Source organism: Chinchilla lanigera, unplaced genomic scaffold (assembly GCF_000276665.1).
Source record: "Chinchilla lanigera isolate Chin_1 unplaced genomic scaffold, ChiLan1.0 scaffold00049, whole genome shotgun sequence".
Classification (NCBI taxonomy): Eukaryota; Metazoa; Chordata; class Mammalia; order Rodentia; family Chinchillidae; genus Chinchilla; species Chinchilla lanigera.
The window spans coordinates 3753138-3768322 of record NW_004955450.1 but is presented as its reverse complement, the minus strand read 5'-3'; the positions used below and the strand labels follow the sequence as shown (position 1 = coordinate 3768322).

Genomic DNA, 15185 nt, shown 5'->3' with positions numbered 1-15185 from the left:
TCCAGAGAAGGGTATCACTGGACACGGCTGCCATGACCAGCAAGCCCAGGTGTCTGTACCTGTGAGGCGGGTGTGTCTCGTGTGCGTGTAGGTGCGCACTGTGGCATGCAAGTTTTGCATAGGTGCAGAATGCCCTGGAGTGCTTTGGTGTTGTGTCTGAGGAAGCAGGTAAGTGTGGGTATGTTGTAGCATGTTGTGTGTATGTTTGTATGCACATTGCGTGAGGCTGTGTGTGTTTCTATGGATCTAAATATGTTGATGAGTGAATATTGACACATGGGGTCCTGCCTTCTATGGCCCTGCGTGGTGCTAAATTTGGGGGGTACTAAATAGTGTTTGCACAATGTGACAGGTGCCTGAGGACAGTGTGTTGGACAATGGTGCGTCTTCTTCTTTGTCTAGAGGGGCTTCCTTCTCTGGCCTTGCTGCCTTCTCTGCCCTAGAGGAACAGCTGAGCCCTTGGCACACAGCCCACTTGAGGTCAAGGGTCAGCAGCCACCTCAGTGATCACAGCTGAGCCTGTGGTCCTTTGCTACCAGGGCCAGATAGTTGTGCAGCAAAGAGGAACCAGCAGAGGCCAGGGGACCCTGCAAGCCAGGTTGGTGGGGTGCAAGGTCAACCTGGAGCAAATAAGATAAACATCTGCCATGGGTTACATCCTTGGAAGATGCTGGACCTTGTACTATGCACTTTGCAGACATAATTTAAACCACGCAACCAACCTATGGAGGACCCCATTTTACAGATAAAGAAAGAGTCTGGCAAGTTAACTGCTCTGGGCCATACACTAAAAGTCCTAAAACTGGGATCTGAAGCCAGGTCTGTTTGACTCTGAATCTCATCTTTTTCTTTCCCCATTCTGAGCTACAACTTGTGCTAGAAAGAATGGAGAACAGAGCTCATCCTCCCCAAGTCCCTCTTAGCAAACAGAGCCTTCATCTCACAAAAGTGTTCGCCTCTACACCCTTGATTTAAGGCTCAGAACTCCTTGGTGGAATAAGGGCAGCCAGGGAAAATAACAGGGTCCTTGCTGAGAAGAGGCCTCCGGGAGCTGATGCCTGAGGAGTCTGCACCTGGTGTTCTTGCACCCTGCTGCTTGTACGTGGGGTCCCGTGGCTTGGTCCTGCGGCTTCCATGGGAGACGGCACGGCAGGCATCTGTGGTTGAGGGCACTGGGGCGGCAGTCAGGTGAGGAAAACATCAGTGCCCCAGACACACACCACTGCTCTTGCCTGCACTGGGAGCTCTGCTTGTTCTTTTCTCTTCCAGATTTAAGTTGCAGGGAAAATGCATTATTTTTTCATTAAAAATTCATTTTGGAATGGATAGCCTTCCAAAACGTAATTAGCCACGTTATTTCTCTCCATTAGCCGTCCCTGGTGTTTGCTGGAATCTCTTGTCCTTTTTCCTCTCCATTTCACTCTTTCAATCTCCTTAGGAGCTGGGTTGCAGTACTTTGCCGCTGCCCCCACCTCCGCCCTTGTCATCACCACACTCCATTTCCCAACTGAGGGACAACCTGGAAATCTTGACAGAAGGAAGAATCAACTCCCACTCCCCATGAGCTGGAGCTGTAGGCACCCAGACCCTGCACCACTGCTAATAGAACAGAGGAGGCCTGACACAGAGACACGTGACATAGAGATGGTCGGCTATGGCGGAGCTGGGCAGAGCTAGGAAGATTCTTGGCTCACCTTATATTAGCTGGGCAATCCCAGGCAGGCAGCTTAACCTCTCTGAGCTTCTGTTGTCCTCATCAGCTATGTAAAGCACTTCACTTGAGGTATATAGCAGGTGTTCAATAAAGGCAGCTGTGGTTGGGATTTCCAGAGGCAAAGGAAGGTTTTCTAGAGGTCAAATGAACAGCCAGTGTGGGCAGGTAGCAGGAAGAGCAGCATCCTGGACCAGGACAGGTGGCAGGGACAGTCATGAGGACTACCTTGGCTAGAAGGACTGGGTGGGTTGGGGCAGAAATTGCTCCTGGGGGCTCAGCCTCCACTGCCCAGGCTCAGGCCTCCCTTTTGACCACAGCAGCTGCTATGGGTCATTTCTGGCACCTTGGACATCTGGCTAGGAGGGTGCTCCCTAGGACCTGGGAGGTGGTCTGCACACAGCAATAACTCAGGGGCACACAGGGTGGTGTTTGCTACCTCCGTGCGCAGCAGAGAGCACTCCCCATGCATTCCACCCTCGCTCCCACTCTCGCATGCTTGTGACACATGACGTGCAGCTGTCTCCAGCACTGCCGCAAGTACCCTGTTCTGTGGGCGCTAGGGCAGAAAGCCTGCTGCCAAAAATCTAAACTTATCTCAGCTCCCCATGAAGAGGGGCAGAGAGAAAGCACAGCCTTAACATCAAAGATCTTTGGCACCAGGCAACGACATGGAATCAGAGTGCGTGTGATTTCCACGGAGAGCTGAGTGCCCCGGGTTTCGGCAACCCTGGGCAGACATCCTTTGAAGGGTCAACACCTGTTGCCAGGGACGCAGTTGTATGGCATTTCAGAGCCGTGTCCTGTTGCGTTCACATGAAGGGAGACTGGAGTCAACTCAGTTTCTAATACCGGTCTTTTACAGTAATCCTGGCCCCTTAGGTTCCTGGGGACATGCAGAGAAGCAGACACTGGCAGGCTGATGGGATCTTTGAGCCTGGAATCAATGTTACTACAAGGCTTGGGAAGCAGGTGGCATCTTGTCTAGAGTGGAGTACATAGAAAGAGATTTTCACAGTGAGGTTTGTGGACAAGCCCCAGGCGTTAGTAGTAATAACAGCCACGCCGGGGCAAACAGTAGTGCCTGTGCACTGGGTGCCTCTGTGCCCCTGGGCCGCACTGGGCGCTTTTCTCTCCACAGCTTCTTTGCCATTGGTGCCAGAGGCTGCTTTTCTCTTACCGGTGCTACAGAGCAGGGTGCTGGGACTCAGACAGAGGAAGAGACGGTGTCAAGGTGATGATGACTCGTCCCCGCCTCCAGGGAGGAGTCTCATTGTGTGGAGGACAGCAAATGGCATAACAATGCCTGCCACCAGGAGCAGCAGTCTCAGTGTCAACCCACTCCGCGGTTGGTGGGTGTCGCCAAGGAAGACACGACTCACGCAGGCACTGGGTGGAATGAGGCTGAACTCGTGTAGAGAAGAAGCAGAACAAGGTGGGCTTTGAGAGTGGGTATCTGTGCCCCATGGTTAGAGGCCTCAGCCTGCAGCCAGCACAGGACGATGGTCTGCAGCACCCCTCGCAGGCTGGGTGAAGGATTCCATCTCTCCCCTCCTGGCACAGATGCAGCAGAGGCCTTGGCCAGGTGCCAGGTGACATGCACACTTAAGTAGAACAAAGGCGCACCTCCTGAGCCTGGAGCGGGAAGCCACACTCCCACCTAGGGGATGAACCCGCCGGTTGAGGGATCCTTGGCCTGGGCCTCTCTGAGGAGGCTGAGCATGGGAAAGGCCACATGCAGAGGCTGATGTAGGGTCTGGCTTTGAACCCGGGTCTCCTAGGCACTTTCTCACTTCATGGACACCCCCTGTGTCCCCAGCACCTTCTCAGGCTCCCCACGCTGTTCACCGGCACAGCCTCCTCACTGCGTGTATCCAAGAAAAGATGGGCCGGGAGACTTCCTCCCTCCCAGGACTTCCTGAATGCAAACACCAAGAATGATATCCTACAACCTGGGAGTCTTGTGCCCTGAAGTATCTCTGCGCATAGAAATTGAAAGCAGGAAGCTGCATTCCCATGAGAGAGGGAGAAATGTGCAGATGAAGTCATGCATGGGGCTCTAAAGTCCTCCAGCAATTCTGCAAAGAAATGGATGTAGTAAGGACCATTGAGCCTAAGAAAAAATAGACGTGTAAATCCCGCGCACAAATCTGGACAAGAAGTGGGGAGGAGAGGCCAAGTCGCTTTTTGCTTGGGCGTGGGTTCTGCAATTCTGTTTTGCAGTCATGGCCTCTGGAGCCTGCACTTGCTCATTAATGGGGAGAGAATTATGACCTCCAATTTGCACATGGGGAGCCAGAGGTTAGAGGGCCTTCAGTAGATCGTCTACCTCCACCACGTTCGTTTTAGAAGCCACGTTGGGTTTACCACTCACGTTTCTCCAGCTGCCTGGCTGGTGCCCATCTTCCTAGGGAAACTTGCTATTCTTTCTCCATGTCTCCATCACTAATGTGGAGGAAGAGAGGCAACTGTCACCCCCAAAGGTGGCACACCCACCATGTCTCCTGCCTCACATTTGCTTTGGAAACTTCCACAGATCTCTGCACGAGGTCTTCCTGTGTGGAAGGGGTCTCCTTCCCAGTCCATGCCTTCCCTACTTCATGCTGCCCCCCTCCTGCTCTGTGGAGACCCAAGGGGTGGCAGGTTCAGGGAAGGCACAAGCGGTACCACCTGCCTCTACTGGGGTGGGCGGTGGAGGAGGGAAGATTGCAAGGCGCTGCATGTAAAAGCCCGGCACCCAGTGCTGAAGGACAGCAGAGCCATCCCAGTGCACGAGACAATGAATCGTGTCCACCCGGGGCTTCCACAGGGACGCCGATTCATTGTGTTAACGAGACAAGAGCCAGAAGTTGACTGTACTCTGATTTCACGGCTGGGGAATCTGTGGCTCAGAGGGGAGGGGGCATCTAAATTTGAGGTCAGAGTCCAAATTCTAACTTTGAGCTACTGATTCCCATTCGGTTTGTCTCATTACTATCATCTGCTAATGACCAAGGATGCTTTCAAGCCAGATGGGTCCTGAGCAATGCCTAAGGTGGAGAATGGTGATTCTGGGGCCAAGAGGAGCCAGCTTCCTCAATCCACTCAGCAAACAAGGCTGCAGGGTACAGTGGTTCTCTCCCACCATTCAGGAGGCTGAGGCAGGAGGATCACTATGAGTTCAAGGCCAAGCTACACTACATAGTGAGTTGAAGGCCAGCCTGAACTATATATTGAGACCCCATTTCCAAAAACACAAAACAGGCAGCAGCAGGACTGGCATTGGAAGAGGAATACACAGCATCTGACCTTCATGCTGGTCTGTAGGAACTTAGGGTAAAAGGGGAGATGGGACGTGCAGAAATCTTCACGACGCATAGCGGCAAGTGAGATGTGATCCCAGAGAGCATCATTTATTCTCATCCCATGAAATCATTCATTCAGTTGGTACCCAGACCAACAGTTTCTAAGTTAGACAAGCCTTGAGCACTGTTTTAAGGGCTTTGGATATGAAGGTAAGTGAAATAAAATTGGTCTCTACCTCCAGAAACTCCCATCCAAATACTGAATCTGAGGCACTTTGGGAGACTCATAAACACGCATCCCCCAGCCCCTCCAGGGGGATGATATTGCATCCTTGAAAGTGGCCCCAAATGTCAGAAAGGCCACCCACTGGTCTGTTGAAAGAGCAAACAGAGTCCAAGGAAGAGCCAGAGACACCCATGTCTGCCAGGCAGCTCACCAGGATCCCCATGTGCTCTGAGTCCAGTGACCATTGCAAATCCTGCCATACATGGAAATTATTCTGGATGGCCAGTTCTTTATGTCCCTTGGTGTGTGTGTGTCTCTCCTCTGGAGCCCCCATGTTCCAAGGTCATTGTGATGCGGGTTCCAGGGACCTTGTGACACACAGCCGCCAGGTCTGCTCAAGCATGAGATTTCCATCTGGAGAGACCAGTTCCTCTCGGGAAGGCAACTCCTCTCCTAAAGACAGCTTACCTCCCGCTGCTCATTAAGCCTCCAAGCGAGTAGCGGGTTCCAAGCTCCGGTCAGGGGCTGCTGTGGAGACAGCCTGCAAGGGCTATGACCACCCTCTCTCCTGAGAACAGCCTCTCGGCCAGGCAGTCAGCCTCCTTCATCCTGGTGCGTGCGCCTCAGCAGCCTCCGGTCCTCCCTCCCCAGCCTCTGGGTGGCGGGTGGGCCCCTTCCCCTGCTGGGCGGGACCCTGAGCTGCCACAACTGGGCCAGTTGTACCTTGGCCTTTGCATCAGTCTCACCAACAGCGCTGAGACATCTGCAGCCCCTTCCCCCTTGTCCTCAAGCCAGTGCTACTTTCTTCTCCCTAGGTGGGTCGTTCTGACTTTATCTTCATGTCTGCCAGTTCACTCCTAAATCAGATGCCGGCTAATTTTCTTTGGTGCTTTTGCTAACAATTTCGGTGTGCTGCCACCAGGTGGCAGTAAGGCTTTTGTTAGTAGGTGGTTCCAAACCCAGTTAATAAAATGCATCTATTCCTTAGAAGTCGGCTTCAGTCGCAAAAATTTTCCATGCAGTATTTCTCAAAATCATAATTACTAATTATAATGACCTTAACCAATCTCGAGTCTCATTAATCATAGTGATTAAGAGCGTGATACACAAAAAAATGCAAAATGGACATCTCTTTCCCTGAGTTTTAAATGTTACTGCTTTATTGTAGATGATCACCAGGTCCTGATTTGAATTTTTTATATCATCCTTCCATTCTGTGAACTCCGAGAAGGCTGAGAGTAATAAAATAAGCTGTCACACAGCATTTACCATGCACAGCCACTGTGCTGAATGCTTTATTTATAGTCATCCATTCTCATCGCAACCTGGGAGGTGGATGGTGCTGTTATCCTCACATTATAAATAAGAAAATTGAAGCACAGAGACTTCATAACCTGGTGACAGTCACAGAGCTGGAACTGAGACCCAGGCAGTGGGCAGGGAAGCCCAGTGATTCTGCAAATGTGGAAGTAGTCACTGAGGGCCATAGCTGTGCCACCCTCTTCCAAGGGCAGACCAAGGTCAAATTTCTTTCTACTTTTTTCCCCAGAACTTGGAATTGAACCCAGGGCCTTACACATGCTAAGTAAGCATTCTGCTACTGCATCACATCCCTAGCCCTTTGCATTTCTTTGTACTTCCCTGGCCCCACGTCTTGTTTTTCAGGAAATAGAGGATCTACAAATTATTCAAGAATGTCTTTCTCATTCCAAGCCCTCCAAACATGCAGTTGATGGAATTATCCCCATCTATGCCTGTAGGCTCTGCTTATTACTTTCCAGTGCTGTACTTCCTGTGAATTCCCCGATCTTTCACAGCCCATGGGCCAGTGGCATTGTCAGCCCCCTCGGAACTTGCTTGGAATGTTTTGTTTTAGGCTGCAACCCCAACTTTCAGGATTAGAATCTGCAGGTTAAGAAGATCCTCAAATGATTTGTATAGAGACTTAATTTTGAGTCATGCCTGTCCGTGTTCAGGGATTAAGGGGAGGTTGGGAGTAGGTTTATCAGAGGTGTCTCCACCCATCAGCACTTCTCTCTCTCTCTTTGCAGTGTGGATTGCAAGATATTCTTCTGTTCAGCAGGAGGGGATACCCTAGGAAGACAGGCATCTTTCCCTGGTCCAATAGGATCCCTAACACCTAGTTATTATTTTGTAAACATTTCAAATTGTTTTGCTTATGATGCATTTGCTTCCCCCCAACATATCACACATATCCCACACACATACTATCTCTCGCATACCCCTCCCTCTCCTTCTCACATACACACCCCTTATCTAAACTATGTTCCATTCTTCATGGTGAACTGTTTTACATTTCCAGAAAAGATAAACAGGAGCGTGTTTCATTAGCACTTATCTTATATTCTCTCCTGCTGTCAAAGCGCCACACACTATGATAGAGAATTTTGAAAATATAAGAAAAAGGAAAAATTACTTATACTCCTATTATTCAATGACAGTCATAATAATCATCTAAACCCTTTAGAGAAAAGTTTTTTTCCCTAATCTTTTTTCTAAATTTTTACAGTGGTTAATGCCCTATATATTAGAGTTATACAGTGCAGTTTTTATAATAATGTAATGGATGTAGTACATACATAGGTTGTACTATAAGTACTATGGTAGGATTATGGAGTACAATCAACAGTACCCTAAATACCGTAGTGGTACTACAGAGTGTAGTAGACAGGCTGTACTATAAATGCTGTCGTAGTACTATAGAGTACAGGACATGGAATGCACAGTATCTAATTTTGTATTCTGCTTTTTTTCTGTTAACATTTGTATTTTTCCAGATTATTATTCATCCCTTGTAAACATCTGTTTATACATCTCACAATGCTCTGCTGAATATCTACACCATAGTTAACTATTCCCGTATTGCAGAACAGCAGCATGCAGTGAAAATTATTGTGCTTTCAGGATTTTTCCTACTTATTTTCAGTAATTTCCTTGTGAGTCAGAAGCTGTAAGCTTTGATTCCTATTGCAAAGTGCAGAGGCTATCATTTTAAAAATTGCGTTAAACTAAAAAGACAAGCTAAAGGCCCCCTTGTCCTCGCCAGGCAAAGAGAAAACCGCCCATCGACAAGACGGAATGGAACAGCTTCTTTGATGAGAATGGTTACTTGGCCAAGTCCCGGGACTTCATTTGTGTTAATATCCTGGAGAGGGTAAGGCCCCCAAGCTGCCCTTGGCCTTCCTTGCAACTGGAGGGACACAGGAGGCGGGGGCAGATGTGGCATTGGACAGATTCTTGGGGAGTTCTCCGGAGGGCTCACGGCCTCCTGCCCTCGCCGCCAGGGCCTGCACCCTGGAGTCAGGACAGAGGCCTGGAAGTTCCTCACCGGCTACTACTCATGGCAGAGTTCCCAGGACGAGCGGCTCACGGTGGACAGCACAAGGAGGTAGAACTCACCAATCTTCTACAGCACAGTGGTGGGGCCGCAGGTGGCAGACAGGAGGTGGCCTCTCCAGCCTGCTCTGAGCAGCCCACCAGCTGCATCCCTCTTAGCCCCTGGCCCTGCGTTCTGCCCTCCCTAGAGCCTGTGCATTTGGCCATGAAGCTGCACAAAGCTACTTCCCCCACCTTTGTTCCTAGGCCTCCACCTGGGACCTTCTCCCCGTACCCACCCATGGCTGAGCTGCCTCCTGGGTCTACAGCTATATTGTATCCCTAAGCCAGCATCTAACATCCCAGTGCCTGACTGGTAACAGTACAAGTCTGCACACTTCTTCAAGGTCTTCCTGGGCCCCGGGAGCCCTGTCCCACACCCTGCATTCCCACACCAGCTGCCTGGCTGAAGCTTCCCTGCTTGCCCCAGCACCGCCCCACACAGGCCACATCTGCGCTGTGCTCTGCTCTTGGTGCACTCTTTTCCCTCCACCACACTGCCCTCCCCAACATCTGCCTATCAAAGTCCATGCTTAACCAGACATGGTACCATCTGGGAGGCTGAGGCAGGAAAATTACAAATTCTATCCCAGCCTGGGCATCTGTAACTCAGCAAGACTCTGTCCCAAAATAAAAAGAGGGAGGTGCAGGGGATGCAGCTCAGTGCAAAGTCCTTGAGTTCAATCCCCAGGGGCAAAAACAAACAAAACACTCCCCTCTTCCTTCAGTGCCCAGATGAGATGGGGCACTGCCCCTAAATGGCCTTTCCAGATCTTCCAAAGGCGGCAGGAGGAAGCAGTTAGGTTCTGTAGGTAACACAGCCTGCCAACTTGGACAGCTTTGGATGTGGAAGCTGGGCTCAAACCCCAGCACCACCATGTACACCCTGGGTGCACTTGCCGTGAACTTCACCACTGACCTCTTAGTTTCTATCTCTGTAAAATGGGGGCAATGATACATTTCATGGACTGGTTCTGAGAGCTGGGTTAGAGAACATAGGTCAGTCCCCTATCCAGGGGAGGAAGGCTGGCTTTTATAGTTCTGGGGGCCAGAAGCCCAAAGCAAGGGGTGGGCTTCCTTCAAGGGTTCTAGGAGAGAATCCTTCCTCACCTTCCTGGGTCTATGGCGCCAGATGTCCCTTGGCTGGTGGGTGCATCCCTCTCATCTCTGCCTGCATGGTCACCTGAACTCCTCCCTGTGTCTCATAAAGACACTTGTTATCAGATTTAGGGTCCACTCGGAGAATCCATAATAGCCTCCTCTTGAGATCTTCAATCACATCCGCAAAGACTTTTGTTCTAACGAAAGCCACACTTGGGTTCTGGTGCGGAAGTAGTTTGGTGCCACCTACCTGTGCCCCAACCTAGCATGTGACATCCAGGAACTCTATGACAAAGATCCACTGGCCACCAGTCAGCTCAGCACACCAGCTACTGACAAGTACACCTAACACCATTTCATCCGATCCTTCCAGCCCTGAGGCACAGAGGGGCCAGGGCTAGCCTCAATCTGCAGACAGCAAACAGGCTCAGAGAGGGAAGGTGACAGCCCTTGGGCCTCAGCTGTGGATGCCCCATTATTAAGCTGCAGTGCCCGGATTCAGGTGCAGTGAGCAGTGACTACACTGCAGAGCCCAGGAGGCCCGCAGTAGAGGGTGCTCAGGCCTGGCACAAGCTGCCACCGGGGAAAACATCACAGGTTGGGGGCAAAGAGGGCAAGGCTACCTGGTACCCCCTTGGACCCAGCAGCTGCTGCTGCACAGGGTTCCCCCACCCAGTGGTGTCATCCTGGCAGGAAGAACTATGAGGCCCTGTGCCAAATGTACGAGAAGATCCAGCCCCTTCTGGAGAACTTGCACCGGAATTTCACCGAGACTCAGAACAACATTGGTGAGCGGGTCGGGTCGGAGACAGGCAGCGGGGACAGCAGAGCCAGCCTGTCTCCTCCTCAGCCACTTCTGGGGACAGAAGGTTGGAGGATTTTCTGTCACTCCTTGGTTACTTGGATGCGGGTATCCTTGCTTTGGGCTTCTGGCCCCCATCCGTGTCTGCAGATGCCCCTCGGTGCCCAGCACCATTTCCCTGCCACTCACCGTTCCTGCAGCACCGTCTTCATCTCTTTCTTCCCTGGCCTTGAACCAGACTGGATCTGAATTGGGTGCCAGGGTAGGGGGTCCCAGAAGAAGTCTTGGCCTGGTCATTGGTCCAGAGGTGGACAGAAGTAGCAGCTCAGGGTGTGGTGCAGAGCTGAGCTCCTCCCCCCAGGACATCCCAGGGGTTGCCTCACTGGGTGGGGGATCAACCAGCCCGTGAGCCCTCTCCTCGAAGCTGTCTGGTGCCACCTACCTGTCCCCAACCTAGCATGTGACATCCAGAAACTCTACGACAAAGACCCACTGGGCAACATCCTGGTGGACAAGAAGAGGCTGGAAAAGGTCTTGCTGCTGAGCTACGTGTGCAACACCCAGGCAGGTGAGCGGAGGGAGGGCCGCGTCCGGCCACTGCCAGGTGCCGCGGGGCCCTCCTCACAGTGTGCCCTCCGCAGAGTACCAGCAGGGCTTCCATGAGATGGTGATGCTCTTCCAGCTCATGGCGGAGCACGACCACGAGACCTTCTGGCTCTTCCAGTTCTTCCTGCAGAAAACAGTGAGGCCTGCTGGGAGCCCCAGCCCCAGCCCCTCCCTGGGACAGTCATGCCCACCCATCCAGCCCCAAACACTCCTGGGACACAGGTCAGCCTGGGGGTGGGGTTCAAGAGGCAGGCACTGGAATGGAGGAGGCCTTGGAATGTAAGTAGGGTGGCCAGACCCAGGAACAGCGCCCTCTCCTGGCCTTGCGCTCCCCAAACACTCTCCACCCTGCCAATCCTCAACCTCCAGAAAAAAATCCAACAGCAGCCAGCCCTTCCTTCAAGGCCTCCTTGGTCTTGCTTCCCGGTGTTTCCTCCACATGTAGCTTGCGGCAACTCAGCTGTGCCCAGTGCATCCCCCTGCTCTGTCCAGGTTGAGGGGCTTTGAAGACGCTGCTCCTAGAGAACCCCCCTCCCTGGGCAGCATTTCCCTAGGACCTGGGAGAGGTTACCCACTCCCCCACCCCTTCCCCACCTTCCCTGTTCCTCCCCTGCCCTTACCCCAGCTTCTCCCACTGTCCCCCACTCTCCGCTCACCTCCTTCACCTCTCTCTCCCCTCCCCTTCCCCATCCCTGCAATAATGTGTTGTCCTTGTGCCCACGGGTGGTCAGTGCATCCACCAGATTGTGAGCCACCTTTGAGACATCTCTGCATCCCCATCCTACCCTTCTGTGTACACATTAAGACACACACTGTCACCGAGAGGGCACACATATGCTGACCGGTAGGCCTGCACACACAGACCACACTGACACAGACAAGGCATGTGCTTGTCTGCACACAGGCTCACATTCAGGGACACCACACACAGCCCCTCCAGAGCTGGGGCGGAGCTGCGGAGGAGACTCAGTTTCCCTTCCTGGCCCCGCCCTGTGCAGGAGAACAGCTGCGTCATCACCATCGGGGTGGGCAAGAACTTGGACATGCTCAGCCGCCTCATCGCCCTCCTGGACCCCCCATTTGCTGAGCACCTGAGTGCGTGGACCCCATCTCCTGCCCCCTGGGCCCCATCCAGGCAAGGAGGGGAGGGGGCAGCTGTCCTTAGTCACAGGAAGAGGGGCAGCGCTGGGGACTTGTCCAGACCCTGGGAGGGGATGGCTGGGGTCTGCAGTGGTGAACGTGACCCCAGTCTCCAGGGACAGGTGGCGCCGTCACAGCCAGAGTTGCCACATTTCCTAAGAGTCCCGCCCATGTGCTCTGTGTGCCTTAGCTTTGTTGAGTGTGTGGTCCCCCCAATTCCCTGACATTGGCCTCCTGGGCAGCACCCGCTTCTCTCCCCACAGAAGGGAAGGGCGCGGGGGCGGTGCAGGCCCTCTTCCCTTGGTTCTGCCTCTGCTTCCAGCGTGCCTTCAAATCCTTCGAAGATGTCTGGCGCCTATGGGAGGTAAATGCTCCACTGGGAACACTGGGGATAGGTCCCCACCCCAAATGGCCAGTTTTTCCTTGTCTTCCCACCATTTCTGGCTTTGGATGTAGCTCCGTGGCTCAAGATTTTATTAACCCAGCAGTCCTGCTCCTATCTATCCATTCATCCCTCCAAAGTCCCTGCAGCCTGTGCCCTGCTGCCTCTCACTGGGCCTTCCCTACCTCCGTGGTGCTGGCTGCACTTGGAGCCTCCCTGTGTCCTGTCCCCCAAGGATGCCACAGCCCTTTGCCCGTACCCCCGGCCACCAGCAGGTGCACCTCCCCTGGAAGCAGCCTGCCACCATCACTGCCCAACTGTCAGCCTGGCATTCAGTGCCCTACAAGTCAATGCCACCTGCCTCACACCCCTCCCTGGCCTGCTTGTCTCCCTGCCCAAGTCCCTGACCACCCTCAAGCCTTGGGAGACACCCTTGGATTTTTGAGCTCCCAACAACTCATGCTTTCCCTGGTCTCCCAAGAACCCTATCTTCCCCACCATGAATTCTTAGGGGCCTTTGTCACTGAATCCCCCAGGAGCCAATGCCTAGCACTCCAGGGTGAATGAATGAATGAGTGAGCAATGAGACCTGGGATGGGCCGGCCCTGGGCACTGGTGCGGGGGTGCATGCCTCATTATCTCAGGGCATCTCCAGTCCAGGCCCCCACCCCACCCCCTACATCCCTCAGGTCCTGCTGACTGGGAAGCCCTGCCGGAACCTGCAGGTGCTGGTGGCCTATAGCATGCTGCAGATGGTACGCGAGCAGGCGCTGCTGGAGGGCATGAGCGGTGACGCCATCCTCCTGGTGAGCCACCCTCCCCCCACCTCTAGAGGCCCCAACACCCTCCGCATCCCAGTGGAAGGGCCCTGGGCTCCTGGGCTTCCCTAACACCCTAGCCTCCAGGTCGGAAGAGCTCAGTATTAGCTCTCTGCTGAGGGTTTTGGACACATGAGTTCATCCACACCTACTAATCAGCCCAGTACAGAGACTAACATCTAGTCAGTGCTCAGGGAACAGAGGCCTTGAGTGGTTTAACCTCACAGGCAGCCCTTGGCCTGGGGATGCTCTTGTGGTAAAAGGACCTAATTTCCTAACATTAAAAAAAAAAGGGTAAAGTCTTGGTTTGAAAAGAACTTTAGCTGCACCCCAATTATAATCAAGTCCTCCTTGGAAGCTCCTGAGACATGTAGGGGAGCCCCAGGACTCCCTAGAGTCAGTGTGGATGCTACGCTTAATGCCACCCCAAAATGTACAATATCAGCACTCTGCCGTACAGGCTGAGGACACACATACACACAAACACATGCACACAAACATATGCACATGCGTCTCCCTGCATAGGCTTGCAACAACCTCATCGATCTTGACGCCGATGAGCTCATCTCTGCTGCCTGCGTGGTTTATGCTGAGCTCATCCAAAAGGATGTAAGTTGCTTCATGCTTTCTCCTCCTCCTCCTCCTTCTCCTCCTCCTCCTCCTCCAAGAAGCCTTCCCTGATTATCTGCGGCAGGCACAGTCAGCTTCAGAGCCACAGTCCACGCCACCAACCCACAGAGGTTGCTTGGCGTGGTCTTCTGCTGCTGCCATGTGGAACCCAGGCTTCCTGGGCAGGCTCTCACATGAGATCATGGCCCTCACTGCTTATCCCCTGTGTCCATCCCAGAAGCCTAGTCAGGAAAGGTCACTGGCTGGGCGAATTGAAGAAGGAAAATAGTAGACCACATTCACTCCCCTGCCTGGGGACCCTTCTCTTCCTCAGGTTCCTCAGCCATTGAAAGATTTCTTTCTCTGAAGACACCATACCCACGATGAACAGATGCCCTCGATGGACAGGATGACCTTGAATGGCAAGGTCAGGACCAAGTCAGATGGGGCATGAGGACGAGGGTCCCAGCAATACAGCTGCCCTACACAAGTTTGTGGAGTGTTGGTTTGTGGCGGGCGGTTTGTGTTTCTCTTGATCTGCGGAGCTGCGGTGTGCGGGAGGGCATAGAGGGGCCTGCTGGCAAGCTGCCCATTGTGCACCCAGAGAGGGCACAGGCTGGACAAGCTGGTATGGGCAGCGACTCTCCTGATAGAGCATTTTCTAATGCAGCAGTGTGGGAGATCTGAGCAACTTGTTAAGGGGAGCACTGACCTTGAGATTCCTCCAGGTGCTCTCGGAAAATAATATTGAGCACATCTCAGAAGAATGAGTTCACATCAGGACTCGGGTTGACACAGGAGGGTTACCCAAGCCTCATCCTGCCCTGATTCCCAATCACACAACCAAGTCATTTTCCTGCTGTCTTTGGAAGGACTGGGTCACTCTCCAACCAGCAGGCAGGTCCCCTCCCGGTTTCACAGTCATTCATAATTGCACCTTCCTGTCTCAGCCTGCAAGGGTCTCCTGAGGCTGCCTATGCTATGCGGGCTTACCCACCTCTCTCTCCCCTGGGAATGCAGTGGGCCCTTGCCCAGGCAGAGAGTCCCCTGTCTATCCTGCCTGTGTTTTGGGGGTCTCTTTAAAACCTAGAGATTGGCCAGAAGCATTGT

The 15185-nt window shown here is 52.9% G+C and overlaps 1 protein-coding gene and 1 long non-coding RNA gene across 3 annotated transcripts; one reads left to right on the top strand and one right to left on the bottom strand.

Annotated features, from left to right (window-relative positions):
- Positions 1-550: 550 nt before the first annotated feature.
- LOC102022555 lies at positions 551-5513 on the bottom strand. The gene is made up of 4 exons (XR_001235838.1): positions 5433-5513; positions 4086-4156; positions 1695-3789; positions 551-1172 (listed from the first exon to the last, which is right to left on the bottom strand). It is a non-coding gene; the product is annotated as an uncharacterized LOC102022555 (long non-coding RNA).
- An 82-nt stretch (positions 5514-5595) lies between these two features.
- Tbc1d21 (TBC1 domain family, member 21) lies at positions 5596-14565 on the top strand. 2 transcript variants are annotated; one of them, XM_013518826.1, is made up of 11 exons: positions 5596-5833; positions 8289-8396; positions 8527-8630; positions 10412-10506; positions 10978-11088; positions 11162-11262; positions 12125-12221; positions 12509-12630; positions 13338-13454; positions 13992-14075; positions 14410-14565. In XM_013518826.1, the coding sequence occupies exons 1-11, from the start codon at positions 5774-5776 to the stop codon at positions 14440-14442; spliced, it is 1032 nt and encodes a 343-aa protein (XP_013374280.1). In that variant the 5' UTR covers positions 5596-5773; the 3' UTR covers positions 14443-14565. The 2 variants fall into 2 exon arrangements, with proteins under 2 accessions (XP_013374280.1, XP_005393646.1); XM_005393589.2 differs by having other exon boundaries at positions 5598-5833; positions 12530-12630.
- Positions 14566-15185: the final 620 nt, after the last annotated feature.

Bases quoted from the DNA above. Each gene is read 5' to 3' on its own strand.
- Tbc1d21 (XM_013518826.1), top strand. From the start codon at position 5,774: ATGACCACCCTCTCTCCTGAGAACAGCCTCTCGGCCAGGCAGTCAGCC. The intron at 10,507-10,977 runs GTGAGCGGGTCG...TCCCCAACCTAG, and splicing joins CGAGACTCAGAACAACATTG to CATGTGACATCCAGAAACTC. The intron at 12,631-13,337 runs GTAAATGCTCCA...TACATCCCTCAG, and splicing joins ATGTCTGGCGCCTATGGGAG to GTCCTGCTGACTGGGAAGCC.